Source organism: Columba livia, chromosome 6 (genome assembly GCF_036013475.1).
Source record: "Columba livia isolate bColLiv1 breed racing homer chromosome 6, bColLiv1.pat.W.v2, whole genome shotgun sequence".
Lineage (NCBI taxonomy): Eukaryota > Metazoa > Chordata > Aves > Columbiformes > Columbidae > Columba > Columba livia.
In genome coordinates, this window is record NC_088607.1 from 20,882,307 (window position 1) to 20,906,596 (window position 24,290).

Sequence of the window (24,290 nt, forward strand, 5' to 3'; positions counted from 1 at the left end):
CGATCTCCCTGGCCACTATCAAAAAAGGTGCATGGGCAAAGGGATGAGATTAAACCCATATTTCTAGCAACAGGTGACTGTAGTCAGCCTGGGAAGCAGTGACAGGATGCAGCAGCACAGATGATAACCATGTTACAACACAGCCATCCTGGAGAACAGCACGCGAGTTTGGATGGCAAAGGGTCAAGATGCCTTAGACTCCAGTCGTAGCTAAGCATGTAATGCAGTAGGCAGACCAACATGGAATGAGACCTACTGAGCAGGACAGGGAGCATTTATAGGAATGCATCTGTTGCATGGAGCTCCCCAGCTAAAAGACAACAGACATATTGCAACTGAAAGCTTACCTTTTTCTTTTGAAGGCCTCCTCTTCCAGCAGAGGGATCAGTCCAAGATTCCTGAGCTGCCAGGAGAGACAAGACAACACAAATGTCAGAAGGTGGCCACAGCAAAAAATCATGGTTTCTTGCGTGGTTTGGAACTTCCCTCAGCAAAAGGGCCCATGGCTCTAATTCCCTCATTACTGCACCTTCAGATCAATTTTGCTGAGGAATTTCAGGCCCAGCTCACAGGCTCAAGAACTGCTCTTGCTTCCCCTTATCTTTCTTAATTACATGCTTAGCATCTGAGTATGTGCAGAGGCTTCAAGAGGTGATGTCTGATCAGATTGCCCTGGTGCATACCTACTCTAACAAAGAAAGCTTTTTTGCAACTACCTGAAGCTTTCTGCATCCTGCACAGGCTGCACAAGTCAGACCTTGTTTGGGACCTGCATGTGTGTGCACATCAGGGTTCAGGGAATTCCTGGGGTTCCCCAAACACAGCATTGAGTGCTGACCTACCACAGCGAGGGCTGCGTTAGGGGTGAGAGGAGGCTGCTCAGCAGCATTCATGGGAGTGCCTCATGGTGGCAGTCCACAGCAGTGCCAGCTGCTGTGATAAAGGGGGGAAACTCAGGAGTGGGTTGAAATTTTCCCCTTCCAAAATCAATGTTCAGAACCAAAGCTTGGCAAAATTTGCTGGCTTCTCAACTAGAAGAGGACAGACTTAACCAATAACGACCTTGGGAGCCAAGGCGTGTCTCAGCAGATGCTTCTGTGGTACCTAGCCTCTAACCTCCCTTCAGGTAATTAAAAATCCATCAGACAACATGACATCAAAACACTTGTGACTACGCTTCATTCTGTGACGGTCAAATTCCAACTACCTTGTCTGCTGCTCTCCTGTAACGGTACCTGCATCTCTAGACAAAAAACCAGTGCTTCTTTTGTCATCCCAGTACTAATAACCTCAAGCACATGAGACAGAAATAATCTGTGAGAAAGTGGCATAATTCTAAGGGGCAATATCAGAATTGCTGGAGCTCAGTGCCACACTTTAATGAGCCACTGATCCTGAACTGAGCTTTAAAAATCTCAGGGGAAAGATGCAAAAGGTGCTTCATTACTTTAATTACCTTTATTATTAAAATTCTGGCAGCTTCTTTTTGCCCTCCCTTTTCCCATGATTTCAAGACTCTCTCTCAGATGAATTTGGATCAGTAGTTTAATTAAGTTGGCACTTATTTCTAGCTTGAGGATTCTGTGTCCTAGAACTCTGATGGCCCCCACCGAGCCTGTGGCCTAGCAGCCCTTGGCACTACTCCAACCCAGTGGCACTTTGAATCCTCACAGGAAACAGCTATTTAAATTACAGTCTTTAAACCAGGCACTTAAATCATCAGACATGAGACAAGAGGACCTTGCTGCAGTTTGCTTGGATGAAACTCTGACTATCTGGCCTATGTTAGTCGTGAAAGATTTCTCATCAACCCTGAAAGGAGTGCCCCATGGCAGTGATCACCAGCAATGCCTGTCCTAGAAGAAGCAAGACCATCACAGGCTGGAGTCAGGGATTATCCCAGCCAGACGGGAGATCAGCCTACACGCTGTCCTTCACCCTGCCCCTGATGCTCCCCAGGAGCACAAGATTTCTACAAGTGGAGATCTCCCTTCATTGTGCTAGTGTGAATGTGTTCATGAGCTGTTCAGATCATGTTCAGGAATTTCCACAGCAAGTTTGGCCAGTCAGATTGAATGAACTTACAGGTCCCTTCAAGACAAGAACAAAAATAGCAGGCAAGAAATCCCTCTCAAGGAAGCCAATCTGCACCGCTGACCTGGACGTGTCATCTGCTGCCATTAAAACTGAGGGTAAATGTTGCCAGAAGCAAAATTCCCAGCAGAGAATTCCCACAGGGCATCTTCAGCATGAGGAAGTGCTTGAAATCCTTTCATGGAATCATCTTGCCTTTAAAAGGGAAACACTGTGGTTTTTGTTTCTCTGCTGAAGGGAAAACTCCTTTTCTAGAGTCCCACTCCACACAGCAAGTCTTGCTTCCTGGTTTAAGTGCATATGGAGTATTCACATTCCCTAGGTAAAGCTGAGACTCTCTAGATAATCTTTTGTGCCTGGCAGGTGGCCTGTGGTGCAAGAAGCAGTCACTGTGCAGAGACAGCCCACAATATACCACAATGTACTGACAAGATAGATTGGAAGATATCCTGCTCTTCATCGTCAATGAATCCCAAGGAGATAAATCAGTACAAAGTATCAGTCAGAAAAACTCTACCACCCAAATTCTCCTCAACAGATGGGCTGAGATTTGAAGCCAAACTTTGCCCTGTAACTAAAGTCAAAAGAGTTTTCCACTTCCTCTTGGAACAGAGCCACCAAATTCTGCTTGGGAAGCTCTACTCCACCACTGCTCATGCTGGGACCCACCTCTTTCAAACCACCTGGGGAAAGCACAAGCAAAGCCACACATAAGGCTGGGGGTGTAACGGGGAGAAAAAACCCACTGGCCTGTTCCTTGCCTAGAGACCCGAGGAAGGAAAACAGCGGGCTTCCCTGTCCTGCTGACCCAGAAACTGCCCAAAGGGACACAGAGACTGAGAATGCTCTAATTCCTCCAGGACTGATGTAAAGTAGAGAAGGAAGAAGCTGTACCCAACTCATCAGTGCGAGCACAGTGCTTTCACTTCACTTTCAACACCCCAGCTGTTACTTACTAGTCCTCAGGACAAGTATGTCCACTCCCCCAGCTCTATAGCTCCCCAGGCATGCAAAGCAACAAAAAATAGCAATGAGCATGCACGCATGCACACACAGCAAGATGTGCACACACCCCACGTTTCACAGAAAACAGCAACATTGCCTCCCCCTGAGGTCTGGAGGCTTCTCTGAGTACTACCTGCATGATCCATGTGGGGATCTAGCCAAGGGAAGAAACCTGAAAATCAAGGCAGGGTGGGAGAGTCATCAGCACCAACAGCTTTTACTTATTGAGTAACATCCCTGGATACTATCTCTGATAGCTTCTCAGAAGGAATTTGTCCAGCCTCTGGCACAGAGCTTCACACAATGGGATTTGCTGTTCTTCGTTAAAGACAGCTCAGCAAAGGACTCCAGGTGAAGGCAAACCTGAAAGCTGCAGTTCCCTTGCTCTCAGAATATATGTGGCTTGAAGAAGCATCTGCTCAAAAATTTAAGGATTGTCAGCCTTGTTGTTACAGATGTCCCCAGCCTGACTAAACCTGTCCCCTGAGACAGCAAACAAAGAATTAACAAGTACCAGATGTGGTGATGTTGTGGGAAATAGAAAGAGGGAATGCATATCCACTGGGGACTAGGTCCAACAACACTCTCTTTTTCTTCATCATGCTAGCAAGGACTTCACAGTACTTGCAGGCTGGGCTGGATTCAAACTACAGACCCAGAAGGGAAAGGCTCCAGGTCTAGAGCACTGCACAGAAGAACCCAGAAGTGCTTCCCAGGCAAGCACTTTGTGGCAACAGGAAAAACCAGGAGAACTAGAGCACAGTAGACTGAGGAACTTCATTGTGAAGCTAAGCAAGGGGTATCCTGCTCTCCCAGCATTTCAAATGCACTTCTTGTGTAAGTTACACAAGCAGTATCAAGATCAGAAAGCCTTTCACCACATATTCCCTATGAACCACCACTCTTTCAGTCAGAGCAGATGCCTCTGGAGTAGATGACTACTCAGGGTGCACTAGGGACCTGAGGAGACAGCATCTTGCAGCCACAATCTGGAGGACAGAGCAGCTGAGCAGGCTGAATGAAACTGTCATCTTTGCTGTGTTTCACTCCCACAGCAATGTGCCTGTAAGGTTAGTCTCAGCCTTTATGGTGACAGACCAGAACTCAGAAGGTCTGTGTCCATTATGTACTACAAACCCCATCCAGGAGTGTCCTGGACACTTGAGTCACACAAGCAGTACTTACCCGTGGGAGGAGGAGCAATGTTGGCTGCTGGCAGGGGTTTAGTAGATGGAGCTCCAGGACCTCCCTGAGGATAACTCATGTTCATGGGACAGTTGAAGGGTGCTGCAGAGAAACCCAGAGGAGGCTGGCTTGGCACAGGGAGAGGACAAGCTGCAGGAAGCTGAGATGATGGGACGGAGGCTGGGGTGAAGACAGCAGGTCTGGGTGGCGGAACACCAGGAGATGTCATGGGCATGGACTGTCCCGGCAGAGAAGGCTGGCTGGGGAAGGGAGCAGGACCAACAGGTCTGACCCCTGCTGGTCCAAATGGCTGAGACTGTGAGACAGCTGCAAATGAGAAAGAGCATCACTTGTTTCATGTGAAAACTACTCCTGATGCTCTCCATGCTGTTAAGTCTGCCCTCCTCCAAGCCATACCCTAGAATATCCATACCAGGTATATCTCCCACAATCCAGGCTACATCAGTCAAATTCTACCACAAAATTGGCTGTGGCTTCTCCAGCCCTGTATATGTTTAATATCAGTGGACATGCAGCAGCAGTTGCTAGAACTAAATGTGTCAGAAGCACTGAAAAGCCTCTCAGACAGCTGACTTGTTCTTTGCAAATACAATAGGCTTCTGAGGAAGAAAGCAGAGCAGCCATCCAGGCTGAAGGCTTTAGTCTACAAAAACCTGGAGAATGGATGTGACTAAGAGACAATGCTTACCTGGCCCTGAAACGGTTGCTGGAGCCAAGCCCAAGTTGTACTGTGGGTATGGGGGCCCTCTGGAATAGACACTTGTTTGTGGACCTGGGCTGGTCTGGGGAGGGACAACATGGTGAGGTGTCATAGACATCGCTGGCACTGGCTGAGGTGTGAAGAGGGAAGGCACTGAAGGCTGAGGAGGTGCTGAAGGGGCAAATGATGACTGATAGTTTGGCTGCAATCAAAAAACAAAGAACTTGCAAATGGCTGACAGACATAAGCAGATGCTTTCTATCCCTGTCACTTCTCAGGCAAGAGAAGATCCTGTTGCTGTCAGTGTCCTGTATGGATCAAAGGCCTTTCCCACCATGTAACTTGGTCAACAAGCTGGGCACCACACTCCTCAGTTTTCTCTGGCTCTCAAAAGAATTAGTCCTCAGGAGCCAGTTTCCATACAGTAATTTCCTTGAAGCACAACCAGAGGAAATAATGAAGGAACAATAATGAAGTAACAGAGGCTGGACGCAAAACTTCCTGAACAGTTTTCTTGTGCAAGAACTGAGATTATACCATGCTACACTAACTTTACCGAGACATGAGGGTGAGATGGCTATAGAAGAATGAACCACAGCCCCCTTTTCCCTCAGTATGTGAGATCTCAGTGGATCACTACACCTGTTAAGAGTTTCCTCCAGTGACTGCATGTGGGACAGGGCTTTGTGAAAAGATGCCTGACATCCTACTTTAGATTATCATAGAGCTTCTGTTTGCTTCAGTGAAGGACATCACCGATGAGTTCTTCAGTGCCTGCAATCTGCATCACGTCATATTACTTTACATGCCTTCCATAACCCAGTAAACCTCCCTTCCCCTCCTCAAGCCACAAACCCCTGAGTTTAAGGCCTACCTTCTCTGGATGTCTGGGACTTGTTTTGTGGGCTGCTCCTTCAGGGGCTGAACCACCCTTGGCTGCTGGAGATACGTGTTTAATGACACCTACACTGACACGAGTGTAGGGAAAAGGTGGTGGCTGCTGATCAGCTACATTCTCTCCTTGAGCATGGAAAAGCCGGTCTCGAAGCTGTTCGATCAGGAGCTGAAACAAACTATGCTTTAGGAGAAGTGCCTTGAGAGCCGCAGATGGAAGGTGCTGGGGAGGCACTCAAAGCAGACCCTGACCCCAAAGCACCCAGCATCAACCTGCAAAACTAACCATTTCCCCAACAGCCACCAGGGAAAAAAAACCCAAACACCTGTAAGTGACAATCTGGGACTTCACCTGCCATATTCCCAGGCAGACGAAGTCTCACTGTTCCTTCCCCCAATCTTTAGAATTTTCCCTCTGCAACCTCTGCCCATATTTGGGCACTCAACAGATCTGTTTCAAACTACAAGGTGACCTCCCCATTCCCTCCCTCTACCAGCTAGTTTCAGGAATAGATGCAGCTTCCCTAGGGAGCTGCTTCTCCGCATTGTTCTCCAGGAACCATTTTATAGTTCTATAGTTCCCTTCCTTTTCCCCGAATCAAAGGGACTACACAAAGAGAAAACAAATGAAGACAAAAGCTGTGTCCTAGAAAAAAACCCACATAACTCTGTTCACAAATTACCATAGTTAAGGTGAAACTTAAAGTCCTGATGCATGTCAAAACTCAAGCACCTTCTCAGACAAAGTGCCATTTTTCCCCATATCCTGCTCCTTCCCAGAACAACTCGTTTCTCACTCACCTCTTTAGAGCTGCTAGGTAGGTAATTCATTGCAGCTGCCAAGCATCCTTGTGATGCCAGGAGACTGGCATATTGGGTGATTCGTTCTGCCAAGACAGGGCCTGGCGCCGGTCCTGCTGTGCCTCGGAGCATCTCAATGGACCTGCTCAGCACCATCACCTTCTCTATGAGATCCTGAATAAGCCAGGGGGAGGGAAGAAACAGACCACTCAGAATCCAACTGGCTTTTCCCACCTTCAAATGACATCAGGTCCAATGTGAACAGAAGTTACTCCACTCTGTATCAGTTACTACCACTGATTACCATTCCCTTAGATGCACTTTGTGGAGAAAAAACAGGAACCAGAAAGCAAACCCTGACATTGCTACTTTTATGGCAAGGGAAAAAGAAAATCAGAAGCCACAAGGACATTCCAAACAACTGCCATCTTTTTAATAGGAAATTTGTACTGTAACTCTATGAATTACAAGCTACCAGCTTGGAGGAAGGATTAAAATCACACCAGGAGAAATTCGCTAGGAAAAACTACTGGTGCTGACAAACAGACCAGAAGATTTTTAGTTATTCAAAGCTCCTTCAATCAAAGTTATGTTTATATCTTTAGAATGATATATGCATCATTGGCTGATAATTGGGAGGAGGCCAGTTACAAACACAACCAGGAATGCTGAAGATGTCTTTTTGTTGCTGTTATTCACCACCGGGTTGCAAAACCCGGGAACTCTGTAGCAGAGGGCATTATCTGCAGATATCTGAGTGGAAGACTTGTCTTGTTCATTCTAGTGACTGCTGGACACAACTGGGTTTAGTGCTTTAGTCAGGACAGGTTTAGGTGTAACAGGTAGTTAAAAACAACACTTAGAAGCCCCAATTCATCTGCAAATTGTGATTTCCTACAAATGATCATTCTACTTGCAGTGGGAATAATACAGTCTAGACTTTATTTTGCCAGAGGTTGTTTTGAAGGTAAGCCAGATAACTCGACCATAACTGGACACATGATAAGCACAGCAGCAAATGTACTCCCAGGCAACTACTGGTAAGAAAACAGGTACAGTCTAAACTCCTCTGACTAAAAGGAAGCTCAGAGATGACACTGGTATACAAAGACAGGCAGGTAGGCTGTAACTCCTGTCCATGGCTGGATTTATGTGCAGTGTAATTAGTACTCTCTAAACACATGAACCCTTAACTTTTAAGAGTGCAGGTCTCCTTTAGATGTAAGCCTGTAATCCAGGCTAGAAGGAGATATCTTGGTGACTATGAACAGGTCTCCACTGTCAGCTGGGAGTCAGATATCCTGCTTGACAGGATAACGCAAACAGATCAGGGCTACCAGACTGGCCTAAAGAGGAGTCAAACCAATACCTGCAAGGCAAGGGGTGACGAAGTCTCATGGTTTTTCACCCAGCATTCCACCAGCCTCTCCACATTGCCCGATGAGATGTAGCAGAGACAGGCATCATTGGACAGGGCTGCATCTCCCTCTGACTCCAGGCGGGCACCCAGCATGTCTAGAGAGAAAGAAATACAGCCAACACTTAAACACTCTCTTTTTGAAGAGCTCATTAACCCCAATGCTCATCTCTTAGCAATCTTGCTCTGTCTCGGAATGAAAACGCATTGACAGCTTTGCATCTGCACTTAATTCTTGCATAACACAGAGAAATAAGCATCATTAAGGAATCCCAAAGCCAACTTGGTTGAGAAAAGAAATAATTTTAAAAATATCTGCTAATTTTTATATGCCTGCCCAGACATACAAAAGAAAGAAAAACCCATAAAAAAATGACAGATGAATTCAGTGAAAAAAATCTAATGCTTTTTCTTTCCTAAAGAAATCTCCAGGCAACAGTAGTGTCCAGTATCAGGAACTGCTAGTAATCTGGTAGTGGTAATGTTTAGCAAACACTAGGAGATAAAGGTGAGCTGGAACTATCTCACTAACACACCACCACTTTCCAAACCTCCAATCTGATCTGTAAAAGATGTCATGCTTTCTTGCATTTCAACTTGTGTCATCTTGTATAAAGTGCTGGCATTTCTCCAACAGCACTTGGCTGTTCCCATCAGCCAGGAGCTGGTTCCCAGCAACACGAGTAACTTCATCAGATTCAGTCACTAGATTGTCCCTGTATTCTGACTCTCAGAACAACCAGTTGCTGAGCATGTTGGACTATTAATAGGACTGTAGAAACTACTGAGGCAATCAAATATTCATTAACCCCTGTTTCTGAGCTTAAAAGGGAGGGAAATGTGCTGGAATGGTAAACCTCTTTCAGATGGAGTGAAGCCACTTGACCTTTTACTGTCAAGGAAATCCCCTTCCCTGCAAAATAAAATAATAAATATCAACCTCTTAGTGTCTCAGTCTAGTGCCTATCCTATTTTCTTCCATGCTGTTGGTAGAGGTGACAGGAAATGTCAGCATATATAACTTTACATTATGATTCTCAGCTATAGAGTGCATAAATCATTCTGCTAACTGAACAGTCCCTGCTTATTCAAAAAGTTCCAGTTAGCTGTAATGAGTAAGGAATACTTTTCTTCCTCAACAGTATCCATTTCTTTCTGTAAGCAGTCCCAAGTTGCCTTCCCCTAAGGGAAATCCTACCAAAACGTAGTACACTGCATACCACAGAGTTGGGTATAGTCCTCATGCTTTGAGTATGTTAACAAGATGGCCAGTGCCTCCTTCCAGCTCTGTAGATCACATGTGCAAACAATATCTTGCCAGTTCTGCTGCACGATGGAGGAAAGCAGCTGTAAGAGAAGCAGAAGGCCTGTCAGTCACTGAAGACAAAGATAAGCCGACTGTTTAAGCAAGTGCACCCACAGGGATAGCTCACTCTCAGGCACGCTTCCCACTATGCATCAGCTACCTCACTGTACATTAAGGTCCACCAATCCCAGCATCCCAGTGTTAACAGTAATTGGAATCCAATGCCCTAAAGAAAGTAAAAAAAAGCCCAACAAAGCACTTAAAAGAATATGAAAACAGCCGCATTAGGCAAGACTAAAGATCTGTCTAACACATTTCTTGTTTCAGAGCAGCTAGCATCAATGAATGGGAATATAGTGTTAGGAATCTATCCCAAGCCCTCTTAGACTTCCTCATTCGTCAGTTAATAAGCTAGGACCTTCCTGGCTGGGCTGTAAAGGGGCAGGATGCTCCACAGGCTACAAGCATGGGGAGCTGAGGCAGAAACCACTGAATTAAAAAAAAAAGAAAAGGAATGCAGAACAGACATGCTAGGTAGGCAACATTAATCTGTCATAAAACTACCAAGAGATTAGAGTAAACGTCTAGCAAAGAGGAGATGCACAGAGTCTGCAGACATTCTATTACCTGCCAAAGCATTTGCACATATATTCAGACAAACATCTGCCAAGATACCACACACCTTGCCCTGCTCAGTAGCTACACAAAACTGTCACTTACCACGGAGAGTTTTGTCTTATTCTTGGCAAAATAGCGCTTCTGGGTCTCCTTTAGGAGGTTCTCCCCACCAGCTATAGCTAAGATGATGGCATCAGCAAAGCGTTCTGCCCTCAAGCACAGCTCCACTGCACCCTCAAAATTGCCCAACAAAAGGGCTTGGCTGATGAGTCCATCTGTATCTACAGAGGTGAGAAGCAGAGTTAATCCACAGGGGCACCATCCAAATGCATTGATGATGTTCATTTTAAAGAGCAGGCAGCAAAAACCACTAATGTATGGAAGCCCAGCTAAAAGATGTGGAAAGCCAAATCAGGTTTTGTACTTAAAAAAACACCACTGACTTGACAGTAAGTCTTCCATAATCTAAAAGATTCTTCTGTACTTTTAATAGGTCTCTTATATGTGAAGAGTATTTCCTTGCACAATGCTGATAGACGTTGCATGACACTGGGATGGGTCATGTGTTTTAGAAGTGGAACAGATTCTTCCTGGTATCTCTAATTTTCTGGTTTCCCTTCTTCTCCCCTTTTCCTAAAAGGACAGAAGCACATTTCATGTAACATACCTTCTGTGACAGGAATCTCCAATGTGCTCATATTCTGGGGGATGAGGTTGTCAAAAAAGGCTGAAGAGGAAACAGCAGCTACATCATCACTGGAATTTATCAAAAGCTGTGCAAAGAGGGCAAGAGGTTAACTAATCCATTGAACACACAGATCCTGCCCAAAACAGTGTAATGGATTACTGAGTGAGATGGGGCTGCCTTCCATTTGGTTAAGCATGCTCATATAAATCTGATTGCAACTTGAAAACCCATCATGCCTCCTGTCACTGCTCTATCAACATGCACAGTTTCACCAGGGTAGCAACAAGAGCAGCGCTGCTACTGACAAATCTTAGGAGACTGACAGTATAACACATGCAATGCCAACAGTACTGCTGGCCAGCATTCATCAACTCAACCGCCAGCCCTTGAGTAAGCTGAACAATTTTAGACGGAATAGGGACAAGCACAAGTGATATCTGTAACTAACAGGTAGAATCACAGTCATGCTTGGTGCTCTGTTGAAATGCAGGACACAATTGCTACCCCTAGAATATCTCAGCCAGTGTTTAAGGTTTGTGAAGAAAGTTCCTAATTTGAGGACAGCAATTTTAGATACTTTAGAGGAATAAAATTTACAGTGCATAGTGAACCAGGCCTTGGAAGGCATCTCAAGATGGGCATCCCAAAATCATGTGAGAATACATTTCAAAGGACAGAGGTAAAAAGGAAAGAAATTCAAAAGAAATACCACAGCAGAAGCTTCACAGAGGAAATCCAGAACTGCAGCATGAAGTTAAGCTGGGGTGAGGCTAATTCTATCACTGAAGATAGAATGCACTTGTGAAGCAAGCCTTCTTGCGGTGCTGGCAGCCAGAAGTCCATCTTCATCATCCACTGATTTGTTTTAAAGCCAGAAGGAACCGCTACAATCGCTTAGTCTGACCCTGTGAGTGGCTGACAGGCCTGTGAACTGCCCTCTGTGATGCCTGCATCAAGCCCAACAACTTGTGGTTGGAATTAAACCTTCCTGTTCATTTTGCCCTCCACTGCTTTCTCAGCTGACAAGATGTACAGGACATACCCGATCTGGCTGTGCAGTGTTTGTCTCATCTGCTTCAGGAAGGGTCTGTTTATCTGGGATCCTGTTACTCAAACACGAGGTGATCTGTAAAAGCAACAGACAGAGTGAAGCCCCTACCAAAGCTAAACACCTGGGCAGCAAAGCCACCAGGTGACTGGCAAGCCCCAGACATAATTCCCCCAGGTCTTTCACCCGTTTGGAAGCTCTTCCTCTCCCTGTTCCTGGCTGGCTGCCTATTGGAGGTTATTTGTCCTTTTCAGAGCATTATCCATGCTGCTGCAAGAGTCTCCTCCCCTGCAGCTCCATCAGTGCTATGCCAGCCTGTCTGTCACCTTCTTCCTGGCTGAGGAATCCCCTGAGAGCTGGACACTCAAAGAAGTTCTCACAACTGCACCATTGTTACACACTTCCCAGAGCACCAACAACTGGAAGCAAGATAACAGGGCTCAAGACCCCCTTGGTTTGATCCAGTACAGCTACAGTTATACCCTTAGAGGTGCCCGTTGTTTTTTAATGGGGGATACTCGAGGTGCCTCTCAACTGCATTTCCTACAGTTTGGTCTTTTGTGTGCTGTGAGATCACTCGGTCATTTCCAGTAGGGACCCTACAACTCTCCTGCAGCAGCTTCTGTCCTGTAAATGTTTCTCTCTATTGGAAAGACCCTTTACCTTTTTTTGCAGATCCTCTTTACTGTAGCCCAGCAGCTTGAGGAGTTTAGTCCTGGAATCCTGCTCCAGATTCACCTGAGTCCCAAAAGATATTAAAAAAGACAAGAAAACATGTAAAATCCTAGACAGCTACACACTGCCAACAGTTGGCTACTTTTGGAAGCATCAGAGTTTAGAGCTCAGTTTATAGATAAGGAACTCAACTATGACAAGTCCACCTAATGACTACTGTGGGAAAATCTATGGAATTTAAGTTATAATAATGATAAAAGGGTGGAATTCAAGTTTGTCATGTAGTTACAACTGAGGTACAACTGCATATCAGGGCTATGACTGTATGCATGTGTAGTGTACTTGGTCATTGATTCCCTGGATGGTATAGGAATTGCCAAGCTCATCTCTGCATAGAGACTAGGGAGTGATTTCAGCTCGGATGAAACTGAGACAAGGTGGTTGCCTGAACTCCTAGCTGGCTTCACTTGGTTTGTTCAGCCTGAAGAAGAGGAGACTGACGGGAGACAGATGCAGAAATGGTCAAGCAGGACAGCCTTCTGTACAGAAGCTTGATTTGTAGTTTAAGACAACCAATAGTAATAGATCTTGTACATGTCAAAGTGGTTTCACTGGACCATGGGCCAGCTGGATTATGAAAATCCACTAGAATGACAGTTTGATGTATCTCAGCCAATGCAGCTGAAGACCCTTATTGCAACAACCCTTGCGACGGAGACTACTGTGACTACCTAGACAACCTATTCAAGGGACAGGATTCTCCATGCAAGTGTAACACTATTCCAAATATTTCACCCCACACACAGCCTGCCTACAAGTGTCTGTAAGCCACTACCAAGTCTAAGCCCTGCCACTCCTCACTACCGAACACTTTCATATTACCAATTTGCCAATGAAACCATTGTCCTACATAGCGCTACAGTCAGTCCTCGTGCCACGACAGGTCTCTTCTTTTTTACTGGGGAATCTCGTTGCCCCTTTGGACTTTGCCTTGAGAAGTAACAACAGTAGAGCTCCACAAGTAGCAGGCAGAGATAGCCTGGCAATGGGTTAAGATGAGAAAAATCCTCTTTAGTACCTTGACAGGAAACCCAAACAAGTTCACTGAAAAGACCACTCCTACTGAAAAATAAGAAAACCTCTAATACCTCAACTGCAAAAACTTTTCTTTAGACAAAACTAACTAGCCTACTTGGTTCCATTTTATATCTTTAAAAAACCCCAAATATAAAAGGCTAGAGAGGACCATAATGAACACATTTCACCCCAGGACTCTAAAAGAACTTATATTTGTGTTTCAACACAGCCATCCTACCTTCAAGAAGTTCCAAAGGTTCTCATCAAATGGTAGCTTGGCTTTCTGGATCTTGCCCTGGCAGTAATCAAGTAGGTTCCCTGACTGCAAGGCCATCTGCAGTTCTCTGGACCGCAGCAGGAATTCAGTTTCAGTAGTGACTTGACTGATGAACACCTCGTGTGGGTAGGCTTGCTGTATTTGCTGTCCAGGAGCTTTGGTAAGACCAAAGGTAACCAGTTTTCCTCCAAACTGAAAAAGACAGAGGGAGACACAGTGAGCATTCTTATAAACAAAGGTAAAAGGAATTCAGCTCTTCATTCAGTGAGGTGGACTCAATCTCCAGCTGTGATCACAAGGAACCAAAACAGTTTAATGTGTATGGATGGCAGGGACATTGAGGGACTTCACATCACAAGCCCTTCAGCTGAAGACTGATAACCATTACACTTGTACATGTGCTATCAGGCCTAGTCAACTGCAAATAGCTGAGAGACACAGAGGAAAAAGTACCATTTGGAACTGTTTGTTCTTTTCTGACGTGGAGAGGCAGGCTGCAATGATAAAAACTACAATATAAACGGCAGCCACTAGACAGACAGAGAACAAGACAAGCCAAAGGTTAAAAGAACTTTCAGCCTTTTGATTCAGGAGTGAAAAGGTGAAGAAAATCAAATATCTGGATAGGAAGGAGAAAGAGAAGGATGGGAATGCACATCACAGCCTACAAGATAGCTTCGTTAACTCCCACTTATGAACTCCTGTTCTCTGCTACAGGACTCTTTCTTGTTAGAAATATATCTGAATGTTGAGAAAAAGAGCTTTGGGTCTATGGGACATCACACTGCACCTTAAACAGGTATTAAAACAACTAGCAACAAGAAGATAAAAAGGTTTCCCTAGAGAAAGAAAAGGATTGTGTCACAAGATGACATCTATTGCATTTTAAGGTAAGGATGCTCCATTAACTTACTGCAAATGAAACACCCACAGGTCTGCGAATCCACTTGGGTGGCTTTTTTAATGGTGGAATCACGGTGGTCTGAGCTACTTGCTCTGGCACCTGCAGAGGAGGAAGGATCTGTCCTGTGCCAAAGGGATCCAGGTTGTTAAAGGAGGAAGAGATCTAGAATCAGATGGAGAAAGGAATAAGGTATGATTCAATTCCTCTCTGTATGGAGTAAGCACAAAAACCAATTGCTTAGTAATTAGTCACTTTCCTTGCTGATGAAGAAAGAGGCTATTACAGCACCTCTTCCTGGAACACCACCAAGCCTCTATGCGACAGACTTAGTATTTCCAAAGAATTCCAGAAATTATTTCTCAAGAAAGCTCCACCATGGGAGATTTTCAAGTAATTTTCCCTTAGCAAGGTGCAAATGCCCTAACAAATACTGCTTTGCTTAGCACCGAGCTTATAAACACAGAAGTTACAAAATTACTTGTTTTAGGCAAGACAGTGACCACATATGGTCAAAAGTTATCCAACTTATTTCTTGTTTTGCTCACAAAGGAATGCTGACACCCTTTCCGTTGCTGGGGTCTTTCAAATGGGTTAGTTTTAAGGATTGTCTCAAGCTTTTACAGCTTAGATGAGGCTGGTGAAATAATCTCTCCAGACTTTTTTGCCTATAGAAGAGAGGGTCAAAAGTGGCCTCTGGTCTGGATTTCTGACATGGAGCATACATACAATGCTGTTCACATGCATTCTTAATTTTTAACATTGCTGGCATATATTTGTTGTTTGCTAAAGATAACCCTGTTCAAGTTTGACTGAACCATAGGGCATTGCTCCAAAATACAACTGACCTGCATACCTGATAAGAAGCATCACAGGGCTCATCAAGCTAAGGTTGCCAAACAATCACAGGCAAGACCTACATGTCTCTTTTGAGGGGAAGCCAATTCCAAAGACAGATCATTTCCTGAAGGAACAGCTTATACCTAACAGATCAATCACCCTAAACCTTCAAAAAATAAATACACACTACCAGGGTACCAGTAACACCAACCACGTCTTCAACAAAGTTTCTGTCCTGATACCATGGAACCCAGAGGAAAGAGACTTCCTGGTAATGAACTCCCCGCCTCCAGAATTGTCATTATCTCCTCTTATGTTTGTTCTTTCTTGTTGTTCTGTTTATCGAGGAATTGTTCTGCCCTACTGTCCTCCAGTTTTGAAGAGTGAAAGTGTGGCACGTGCACATGAAGAATGCACAGAAAGAAAATTCTCCATAGGTTAAATAAATCATTAATCTTCTACAGCTGCTGCTTGATAAAGTATTTTCTGTCTCCTGCAAATCCTATGAAACTGAACCCAGACAGTTGTAAATGACTATATAAATAACACTTAAGCCAGCTCATATGTATTCCCTTAAAATCTGTACTGTAAGGCATTTGTTGTTTGGGAGAGAGGGAGGGAATTAAAAGACTAGACACCAGATTAAAGCTAAAATTTTAGACAGTACTGACATTTAATCCATTCAGAGTTTGTCCACCTATTCAATGGCTGAGTAATGGGTTTCAGTATCAAAATACTAACATGCTCCAAGTTATAGCCAGCTGATGAGGAAAATTGCTAATAGTGCTTATAAGCTACTTATAAACATTCTCTTCCGAACTAATAAAGAATAATGTGTTGTATTAATTAGTATCAATGCATTTAATTTTAACCTAATGACAAGACAAGCTTGTTACTCTAACAGGTGTGCTGCTTTATTTTCAGTCTAGTAATAATAACTATAAAATACATATAGCATCAAAACTACAGTTGATCTTGCTTCTCTTCACACACTACAATTAATTTTGCAAGAAGTACTGAGACACCTTTGCCAAGAGGCAATGCAGTCCATTTGGGACGTGGTGGATATTAAGTCCCCACAGAGGTAGCTTCTGGTTTCCACACCTTACAGCTACACATCCCGGTGGGCAGGACAGACTGTGTCACTCAGTCATCCTGTGGTATGTGTGCTTCTGACGCTCTCAGCAGTGACATGAGTACCTGCCAATCTCTCGAGGTATAAGACGTTCACAGGACTTTACCTTGTCAGCCTGGGTCTTCTGCTGAGCTTCTAAGTTGCCACCCATAACAGAATAAATGTTGATCCAGCCATCGAATGTAGCAGCAGAGAAGACTGAAGGATTCCTGGGACACCACTGGACATCAAAGCACCACTGACTCCGAATGGGTAACTCATAAACCACCTATCACAGAAAAAGAAGAGGCAGAAGCACAACACAAATAGTCCCCTGCTTTCCCCAAACTACTTGCCCATGGCAATTGTGTCACACTTTATTTCTATTTCACCATTGTATATGAGTATCTTATTTTTGTTTTTTTGAAGGACGCATTTGCGACTAAATTACAGTGCATTGAGCCCAAACAGCAGAAAGCCACAGAAAAGTGCTGTACAACAGGATTCTGATTGTAGGAAAACAAACAAACAACAAAAAAAACAAGTCAGTTTTGCTGCGCTTTCTAAGTACTACTGTATCAGAATACTACAGCATTGTCACACGTGCTGTTAACCAAGGGAGATACACCAGAAAACAACACAGAAAAACAGAAGCCAAAGGGTAAGAAGGTGTCATGAGCAAGAACATGTAAACAGAAAGAATAGACTAGAACAACAAATTTAACAAGGAAAATAAAAGCCTACGGGAAAAAGCAGAACAAGAGAGGACTGTAATAGCTGCAGATAACTATGAAGGATAATTGCAGCCAACTAGTTTCTGGTCCAGTACTCAAAAATCCAAAGTTCAATTCACGGATGCTGGGCAACTCACTAACACAACCTTGACTTTGAACGTCCAGTTTGTAAAATTAAGGTATTTCCTTTATGCCTCACAGGCACAAAGCACAGAGGATCACAGCTTCCTTGTCTGTGGAAAAAAGAGCTGGTTTTCTTTTCTCAGGCATAAAATCTTGCACTTTTGTGTACCAAAATCTGAACTGTTAACTTAAGAAAAACAAACAAACAAAGCAACAAACCCCACATCTGAAAATTTTCTGTTCATTGGTACAAATACAAGTAGAGCCTCCTAACAATAGTTGTGCAGAAATGCATAACCTGAACTAGAGGATTTTGCAAATCTACAGCAGCACACAAAAAGATGAGCCAGCTGCACTAAAATTGCTTTTTCAAAAATTTTCCACTAAAATACAGTGAAAAGACTTCTGTAAAAATTAGACATCAGGAACATTTCTGAATCTGATTCTCTTTTAACCATTAGACTCTGTACCGAGTGAGCATCAAATCCCATGAAACCACAACAGCAGCATTTCTGCATTTTATGAAAATTGATTCATTTTTTCCATGCCTTCAAGGCAAAGGTGGTCAGCTAAGTGAAATGGTCCCATGAAATGAATCCAGCCTGGAGCTCCCAGCTGGACTTCATTCAGTATCGTTAGAGCTGCTTTCCCCAGTCTATTATCAAGATCAACTGCATAAACTTTGTTCAAAGTTCAGAATTCACAGTCCTATTTTAATTCAGGTGCTCTTAAATATTTCAAATATGGTAATTTTGAGATACATGACTAGATAAGCACATACATGTAACACCACTGTAATATAAATAAAGTGTACACACGTACTTAATTACATTGTTCCCTTCTCAATGACCCTAACAAATGATGTTCATCCTGCCTCAAGTTTCTCCCCCCAAAAACTTATTTCCCTAGGAGAAAGAAGAAGAAACAAATGGACACAGAGAACACTACATGTGTGAACACAGCAAGAGTAAAAAGTAGTTAAAGCTTTCTTTTCTCCATGACCTCTGAGCACAGATACATCACGGAAAATCTCTGCCTGTCTCTGTTGTTTTCAGTCAGGATATGGACAACATTCTCATTCACTCAAGAGAGGAAAAGTGCAGAAAATATACTGGAGAAAATTACATTGGCACTCCACAGGGGTACAGAGGGACACACACATAGCACACAACTCTGTATCAAGCAGATTATGTGTACTTATGGTTGTGGTTATGTACCTGCCCCATACTTGGGTTCCAGCACAAGATCCGGTTGTCTTTGGCACTGCTCAACAGCAGTTCAGGGTCAGCCTGGCACCAAGAGACAGAGAGAACTCCCCTGTAACAGATCAGAAAGAAACCAGTCATATATCATACCCAGTCCACTCTCCCACCCTGTCACCAAGCAAGTACTATGCACCAGCACTCACGCTCAGAAATGCTAGTGCTCATTTATATCCTCAACCAGACTCAACTGTAAAACAAAGCAGGTCTAGCAAAAAATCATGGTTCTCCTAAGTCCAGTCTCCCAGATGTCTGCCTTTTAAAGGTGGAGATCGTTGAAAAGGCAACAAAACAAGCAGGCCCTACCTCGTGTGCCCTTCCAGCTGGCTCAAAGGAGAAGTAGCAAAACGTAAATCCCATATTTGGATCACTGGCAAGCGGTCATCCTCAGAGGAAAGGACTAGCTGGGTTGCAACTTCTGGATGCCAGGCCATTCCTGAGCAATGCATCTAGGGACAAAAATAGCACAGGCTGAAAATTCAGCAAGGCAAGGTGGCAATAGCACAAATGGCCCAGAGCCATGTTATCTTGCACTTAACCAACCTAAAATGCTTGACATAAAGCAAGTCTAGCAATGTCTTGCTATGGGAAGCAAGTACTTCTACCTTCCCCACCCAGCAAAAAAACCCATTAACCATACAGAGATTGAAAGACTAGTTCAAAGTTGATAGAAACAAAGCTGACAGTTGATTTTGTCTAGGAAGACAGCTCGGATTAAAAAGCAGGAGACTTCTCACAAATGAGCTGCAAACACAAAAAATGAATGCAAGGGTGCCCTAATTTTAGAAACAGCTGGGGCTCTTGTTTCTTCATTACATTAGGGAAAAAAAGAGAAGAGGTGTTTCGATGTTACAGCTCCAAGAGAACCAGCCCCAACAGCTCTCACAATAAAACCACTTGATCCCAAGAGCGTGTGCCACTGTTTCGCAGTCACACATGGCGTGTTGCAAGCTAGTTAGAATCACAGTTGTTCCTCCACTCACTCTGTTGCTGTGGTCACTGACTTTGATGATAGGCTCGTTCTTCCTGAGGTCCCAAACCACAGCCTTGCCGCTGGGGTGGGCAGAGGACAGGATGTGCTGCACCTGTCGGTTCCAGGACACCACACTGATATCTTCATGAGGCTGCCAAGACAGGAAAGGCCACACATCCATTACCCCCATGTTGAGAGAACAATAATCACAGGGTTCTGTCACTGGCTTAACTAAGGGATTTGATGATACATAGATTCCTCTCTTCTATCACTGATCAACTAACTGGAAACATCAGCAGCACTGACCAGAAAGACTAGGGAACATGGGAAGTCCTTTAGTAGGAGAGTACAGTGGACAGTCAAATTTGATGGCCAAATGTCACCTGGAAAAGCACCTTTGCATTTTGGGGGTAGGTACTGGAATCTTCATTGGCCAAATGTGTTATAAAATGGTCCACAGAGAACTGTAACTGCAAGAATATAGATGCTTCAGCTCCTGTGATGTACTTAAATGGAAAGATGACCTTGTGCAACATTCCAGGAGTGCAGCGAGATGGAAAATGATGAAGCATTCAAGGCTAATTGCTGTTACTGTATCTACTGCAATGCAGGAGACAGGCAACAAAACAAATGGGAGGCTTATTGGAGGAAAAACTGGGCCTGCTTTTAGGCAAGCTTACTATGATTTTTCCAGTTTCAGGAGTTGATTGCCCTGAATAACATAATGAGCATCAGAAGCTTCTTCCTTTTCAAACTCAGGAAACATTATCTGGGAGTAATAGCCAAGATACATTAAATGGCTCGCTGGCTCTGCTAGGGATATTACTTTCATAAGATATGAAAAGCTTCAGCTGAAGCCTGAAATAAATTCTTTCCTCAGAGAAAGTCCCATAAGCATTCTTAATCCATCACACATGCCCCAGCTGGATCACAAGATAAACTGGCCAGTTACTTGATTCAAATCCACAAAGAGCTTACCCATGCATGCAAAGCACATCCTTCCAGAGCTTGCTGGCCTACCTCCCCCCTCCCTTTACAACATTTTCCACCTCCCCAGAATGAAGCTGATCAGTCACTTCCGATTCATCTTTCTCCTGACAGACATCAAGGTCATTCCCCCTTCACAGACTGACTAGACCAGCAGGACTCCACACACTCACATCTTTTTGCTTTGTCTACTGAGATATAAAACTGCAGAAGTACTGGCCACAGGAAAACTCATTTACCTGTGATTTAGCCCCTGGAGTCATAGGCACACTGAAGTTATTCAAGTCCCAAATGAAAATTTCAGAATCATTGGCTCCAGAAGCCAAGAGGTTACTCTGTAGAAAAAAGGAAAGCTCAGCAGAGTTTCCTGCTCACAGGGAAAGAGGACAGACTTCTTAAAAATACATGTAAGCAAAATACCCAAAATCTTCCAAAGTCAGATGAGAGCCACATTTCACAGCCACTGGTAAGTAGAAAGATATAACTGGATTATAAACCAAGCACGTCTCTAGCCTCTGTGCCTTGAGCTGTGCCATAGTACAGACCGGCTTAAAATTTGTCTGGGGAGCTACATGCACAGGTGGCTGCTGTTACTTATCATGAAACTCTGCCACAGGCATGGAGGCCACTGTCTCTGGCCAGCTGAGGCTTTGTCCTGCATCCCAGCACGAAAGACATTTCTTCAGAGAAAAGGGTCTGCAGGCAACTTTCCACAAGGGTCTGCAGGCAACTTTCGGTTTGCCTTTGTGCAGCCATGAGAATTTGTGTTCTGTTCATCACTTGCTTATGCTGCAGTCAATTCAAGAGTGATTAGAGACATCTGAATTAGACGTCAAATGACAAACAAAAAAACTAGTTCTGATTTCAGACAAGTAATGCTCTAACACGTAACAGTATTAGAAGACATGTTTTTACAGAGAAGTAAGAGACTTGATCAAGATCACAGGGGAATTCAGTGGCAAAGCTGTGAACAGATCTCGAATCCAAGACCCAAACCAACTTGTGTCACAACCACCGTGCCTCTTTCAAGTTAAAAACGGTTCCTTCAGTTTATAAATCTCTATACACAAGGGAAAAACAATTTTTTTAACATGGAGGTTAACTTTCCTTTGGTTAGAAGAATCTTAATGTTACATACCTGGAAAGGGTTCAAGTCAAGAGCTCGCACAGGACCTGAATGCTTCTCTGTCTGCCCAATTACGGGCTCACTCTTTGAAGCCAAGATCCGGTGCACGCTGTACATTGTCAGGACACCATTATCCCCTCCACCAATGATCACTCCAGAGGACTCTGGAGAGCCATTTCCAAAGTTACCCCAGATCAGCTTATGAAACCTAAAAAAGAAGAAATAAAGCTGGTGTAGGCCCCAATATTTGGTGGAAGTCAAGACACCCTCTGCATTACTGAAAACCACATCCACGTTCTGATCTATCAAACATAACCATCCGTCCGCACCATTTCCCTTTTTAAGAGGACTCTGGCTTCTGCATGCAAAAAGAAATAGTTTCCTTCCAAAGACTTTTAAAGGGAACTTGCAAAGGAAAAACTTGTCTCTCTCTCTTTTTTTTTTTTTTCTTAAAATGCTTAGGACCTTATATGGAATTTGGTGGGTGAAATCCTTTAACCTACACTATAAAGAAAATTAGATTAAAGGACTATGTGCCTTCCTTTCCAAAGCTGTTATCTGAAAAATATGTTTATCCCCTTTAAAACCTGCTAGTTACAAATCACGGCTGCATTTAACAGTGGATGCAAATGTCACCCACACTGATGAGCCTAATAAATCAACTTGCATCAAGAATCTGGAAGATAAGCTTCACTGCCTCTAGTGTCTTTACCGCAATTCATTAGCTTCAGCTAATTCTCATGATATGGAATAACTCTAATGAGTGACCACCATATAAGTCCTTTCAGATTTCTCCAACGGTCCAACTTCTGTACTTTCACACCCAACATGATTTGTGTCAGTGAAAACGTTCAATTCTTGAAGACAGAGGTCAACTGATCCAAAAAGATCACACTTTATACCCTCAAAACATTATCTCTTCCTCTCCTTTCTTGAACCAGAAAAGCCCTTTTCAGTTCCACCAATTGATACATCAGTATGAGACTCTAGTACCTGTTTGAGGCAGACAGTGTTCCTTTCTGCTTCATGTCCAGAGCGGGATCCCTGAAGTCAACTTCAAATATTTCCAAGGTGGCATTTGTACTGAAGGATGCATCCAGCTGCTGGGCAGATGTTCCTAGCAAAAGTATAAGCGCAACACAAGTGGGCACTTCTTTCAAGAGCACAAGATACAAAAAAAGCAAGGCACTTAGAAACCTGCTCTTCATACACAATGCAATACTTCAACACAACCCTGGTGGTGTGCCTGATCAAGGAAGGGACATGTGTGAACACCTCAGAAAAAGGAACCAACAATTATGACAAAGACTTTGAAAGAAATTAGAACTGAAAGAAATTCTGGGCACCAGGGTCACTGTTACACAAATAACCTTCTCTCTTTAGATATAATTCTTATACCCTCTTCCAAGCAGCCAGAATTTCTGACATTGAGTCCTTATCTAAATTAAAAGTGCAGTCGCACCATGAAACGCAGCTACCATTATGATCCAAACCCTTTTGTATACCGTTCCTCAACCGCGATCAGCTATCTTGATCAGACGTTCTAAACTTAGCCTACAGCTGAAGTTCTTTCTTCTTAGCCAGCTAAACGCCCCGCAATGACCCAGAGACAGCTGGCAGTCACACAGTGGTGGCTTCCTTCCTTTGCCCTCGATTACAGAATAAAAGCTAAAAATATATTTAACATTGCCTAATGGGACACTGACAGGCAAGTGGTCACCCAGTTACCAGTGGGATGCTTTGTAACTGCCTATGGCATGGAAAGTGCCCAGGAGATTATTAAAAGGCAGTACAAATTATGAAACTATGCAGTTTCTGATCGAAAGCAGACTGAAGCCAAAATCTTTGGTCCAACCAAAACTCTGGCCTTATTAGAGAAAAACAAAATAGACTGTCTACCCCCAAAATAGTAATGTTGTTTTTAAAGCAACAGCTGAACTTTTGCCACTTTCTTTTGACAAGCACCCAATCAAAGCAATATGGCAGAGCTGCAAACCCAGGCAGGAGACAGAGCTGAGTTCTCAGGCTGGACAGACAACCCAGGCTCTCAGTTCCACACAGACACTAAACTCACCTATTGCCAACAAAGTGAACAGGCTGACTGTGTCTCAGGAAGTATGATTACTATAACAATAGTGAATAATGAATATCAACAAAATGCAACTTTACGGTTCTGCAGAAGTAATGAAAGTCAAATGTTAACCAAATCAGGCAACTTTAGGAAGAAGAGGTTTCTATTATTTGATTGTGAAGCCACGTGATAACGTCTGAAGATCAACAAAAATAAAAGTGAACTTAAATGAACATAATTAGAATGAACTTGTCAAGTACGTAGCCTTATTTTGTTTTATTTTTCATAGCAAGCAAGTGCTGGAGTTCATACAGACTTAGTTAGAAGTGAGATGTAATAAAAAAGCTGTGTAT

At 43.6% G+C, this 24,290-nt stretch overlaps 1 protein-coding gene across 5 annotated transcripts in view; it reads right to left on the reverse strand.

The window, feature by feature from the left end:
* The window catches only part of SEC31B (SEC31 homolog B, COPII coat complex component), a 33,967-nt gene that overhangs the window by 4,679 nt on the left and 4,998 nt on the right, over window positions 1-24,290 (reverse strand). For 3 of the 5 annotated variants that reach the window (XM_065067466.1, XM_065067467.1, XM_065067468.1), the window contains exons 3-23: window positions 22,860-22,983; window positions 21,879-22,074; window positions 20,980-21,075; window positions 19,764-19,904; window positions 19,087-19,229; window positions 18,736-18,835; window positions 16,789-16,950; window positions 14,720-14,872; window positions 13,768-13,998; window positions 12,441-12,515; window positions 11,772-11,855; window positions 10,709-10,814; window positions 10,144-10,322; window positions 9,338-9,464; window positions 8,070-8,215; window positions 6,701-6,874; window positions 5,880-6,068; window positions 4,994-5,207; window positions 4,285-4,611; window positions 3,233-3,271; window positions 348-403 (exon numbers count right to left, since the gene is read on the reverse strand). In XM_065067466.1, coding sequence (XP_064923538.1) covers window positions 348-403; window positions 3,233-3,271; window positions 4,285-4,611; window positions 4,994-5,207; window positions 5,880-6,068; window positions 6,701-6,874; window positions 8,070-8,215; window positions 9,338-9,464; window positions 10,144-10,322; window positions 10,709-10,814; window positions 11,772-11,855; window positions 12,441-12,515; window positions 13,768-13,998; window positions 14,720-14,872; window positions 16,789-16,950; window positions 18,736-18,835; window positions 19,087-19,229; window positions 19,764-19,904; window positions 20,980-21,075; window positions 21,879-22,074; window positions 22,860-22,983 — 3,062 coding nt within the window. The remainder of the gene's footprint in view (window positions 1-347; window positions 404-3,232; window positions 3,272-4,284; window positions 4,612-4,993; window positions 5,208-5,879; window positions 6,069-6,700; window positions 6,875-8,069; window positions 8,216-9,337; window positions 9,465-10,143; window positions 10,323-10,708; window positions 10,815-11,771; window positions 11,856-12,440; window positions 12,516-13,767; window positions 13,999-14,719; window positions 14,873-16,788; window positions 16,951-18,735; window positions 18,836-19,086; window positions 19,230-19,763; window positions 19,905-20,979; window positions 21,076-21,878; window positions 22,075-22,859; window positions 22,984-24,290) is intronic. The other 2 variants (XM_065067469.1, XM_065067470.1) reach the window with 1 other exon arrangement.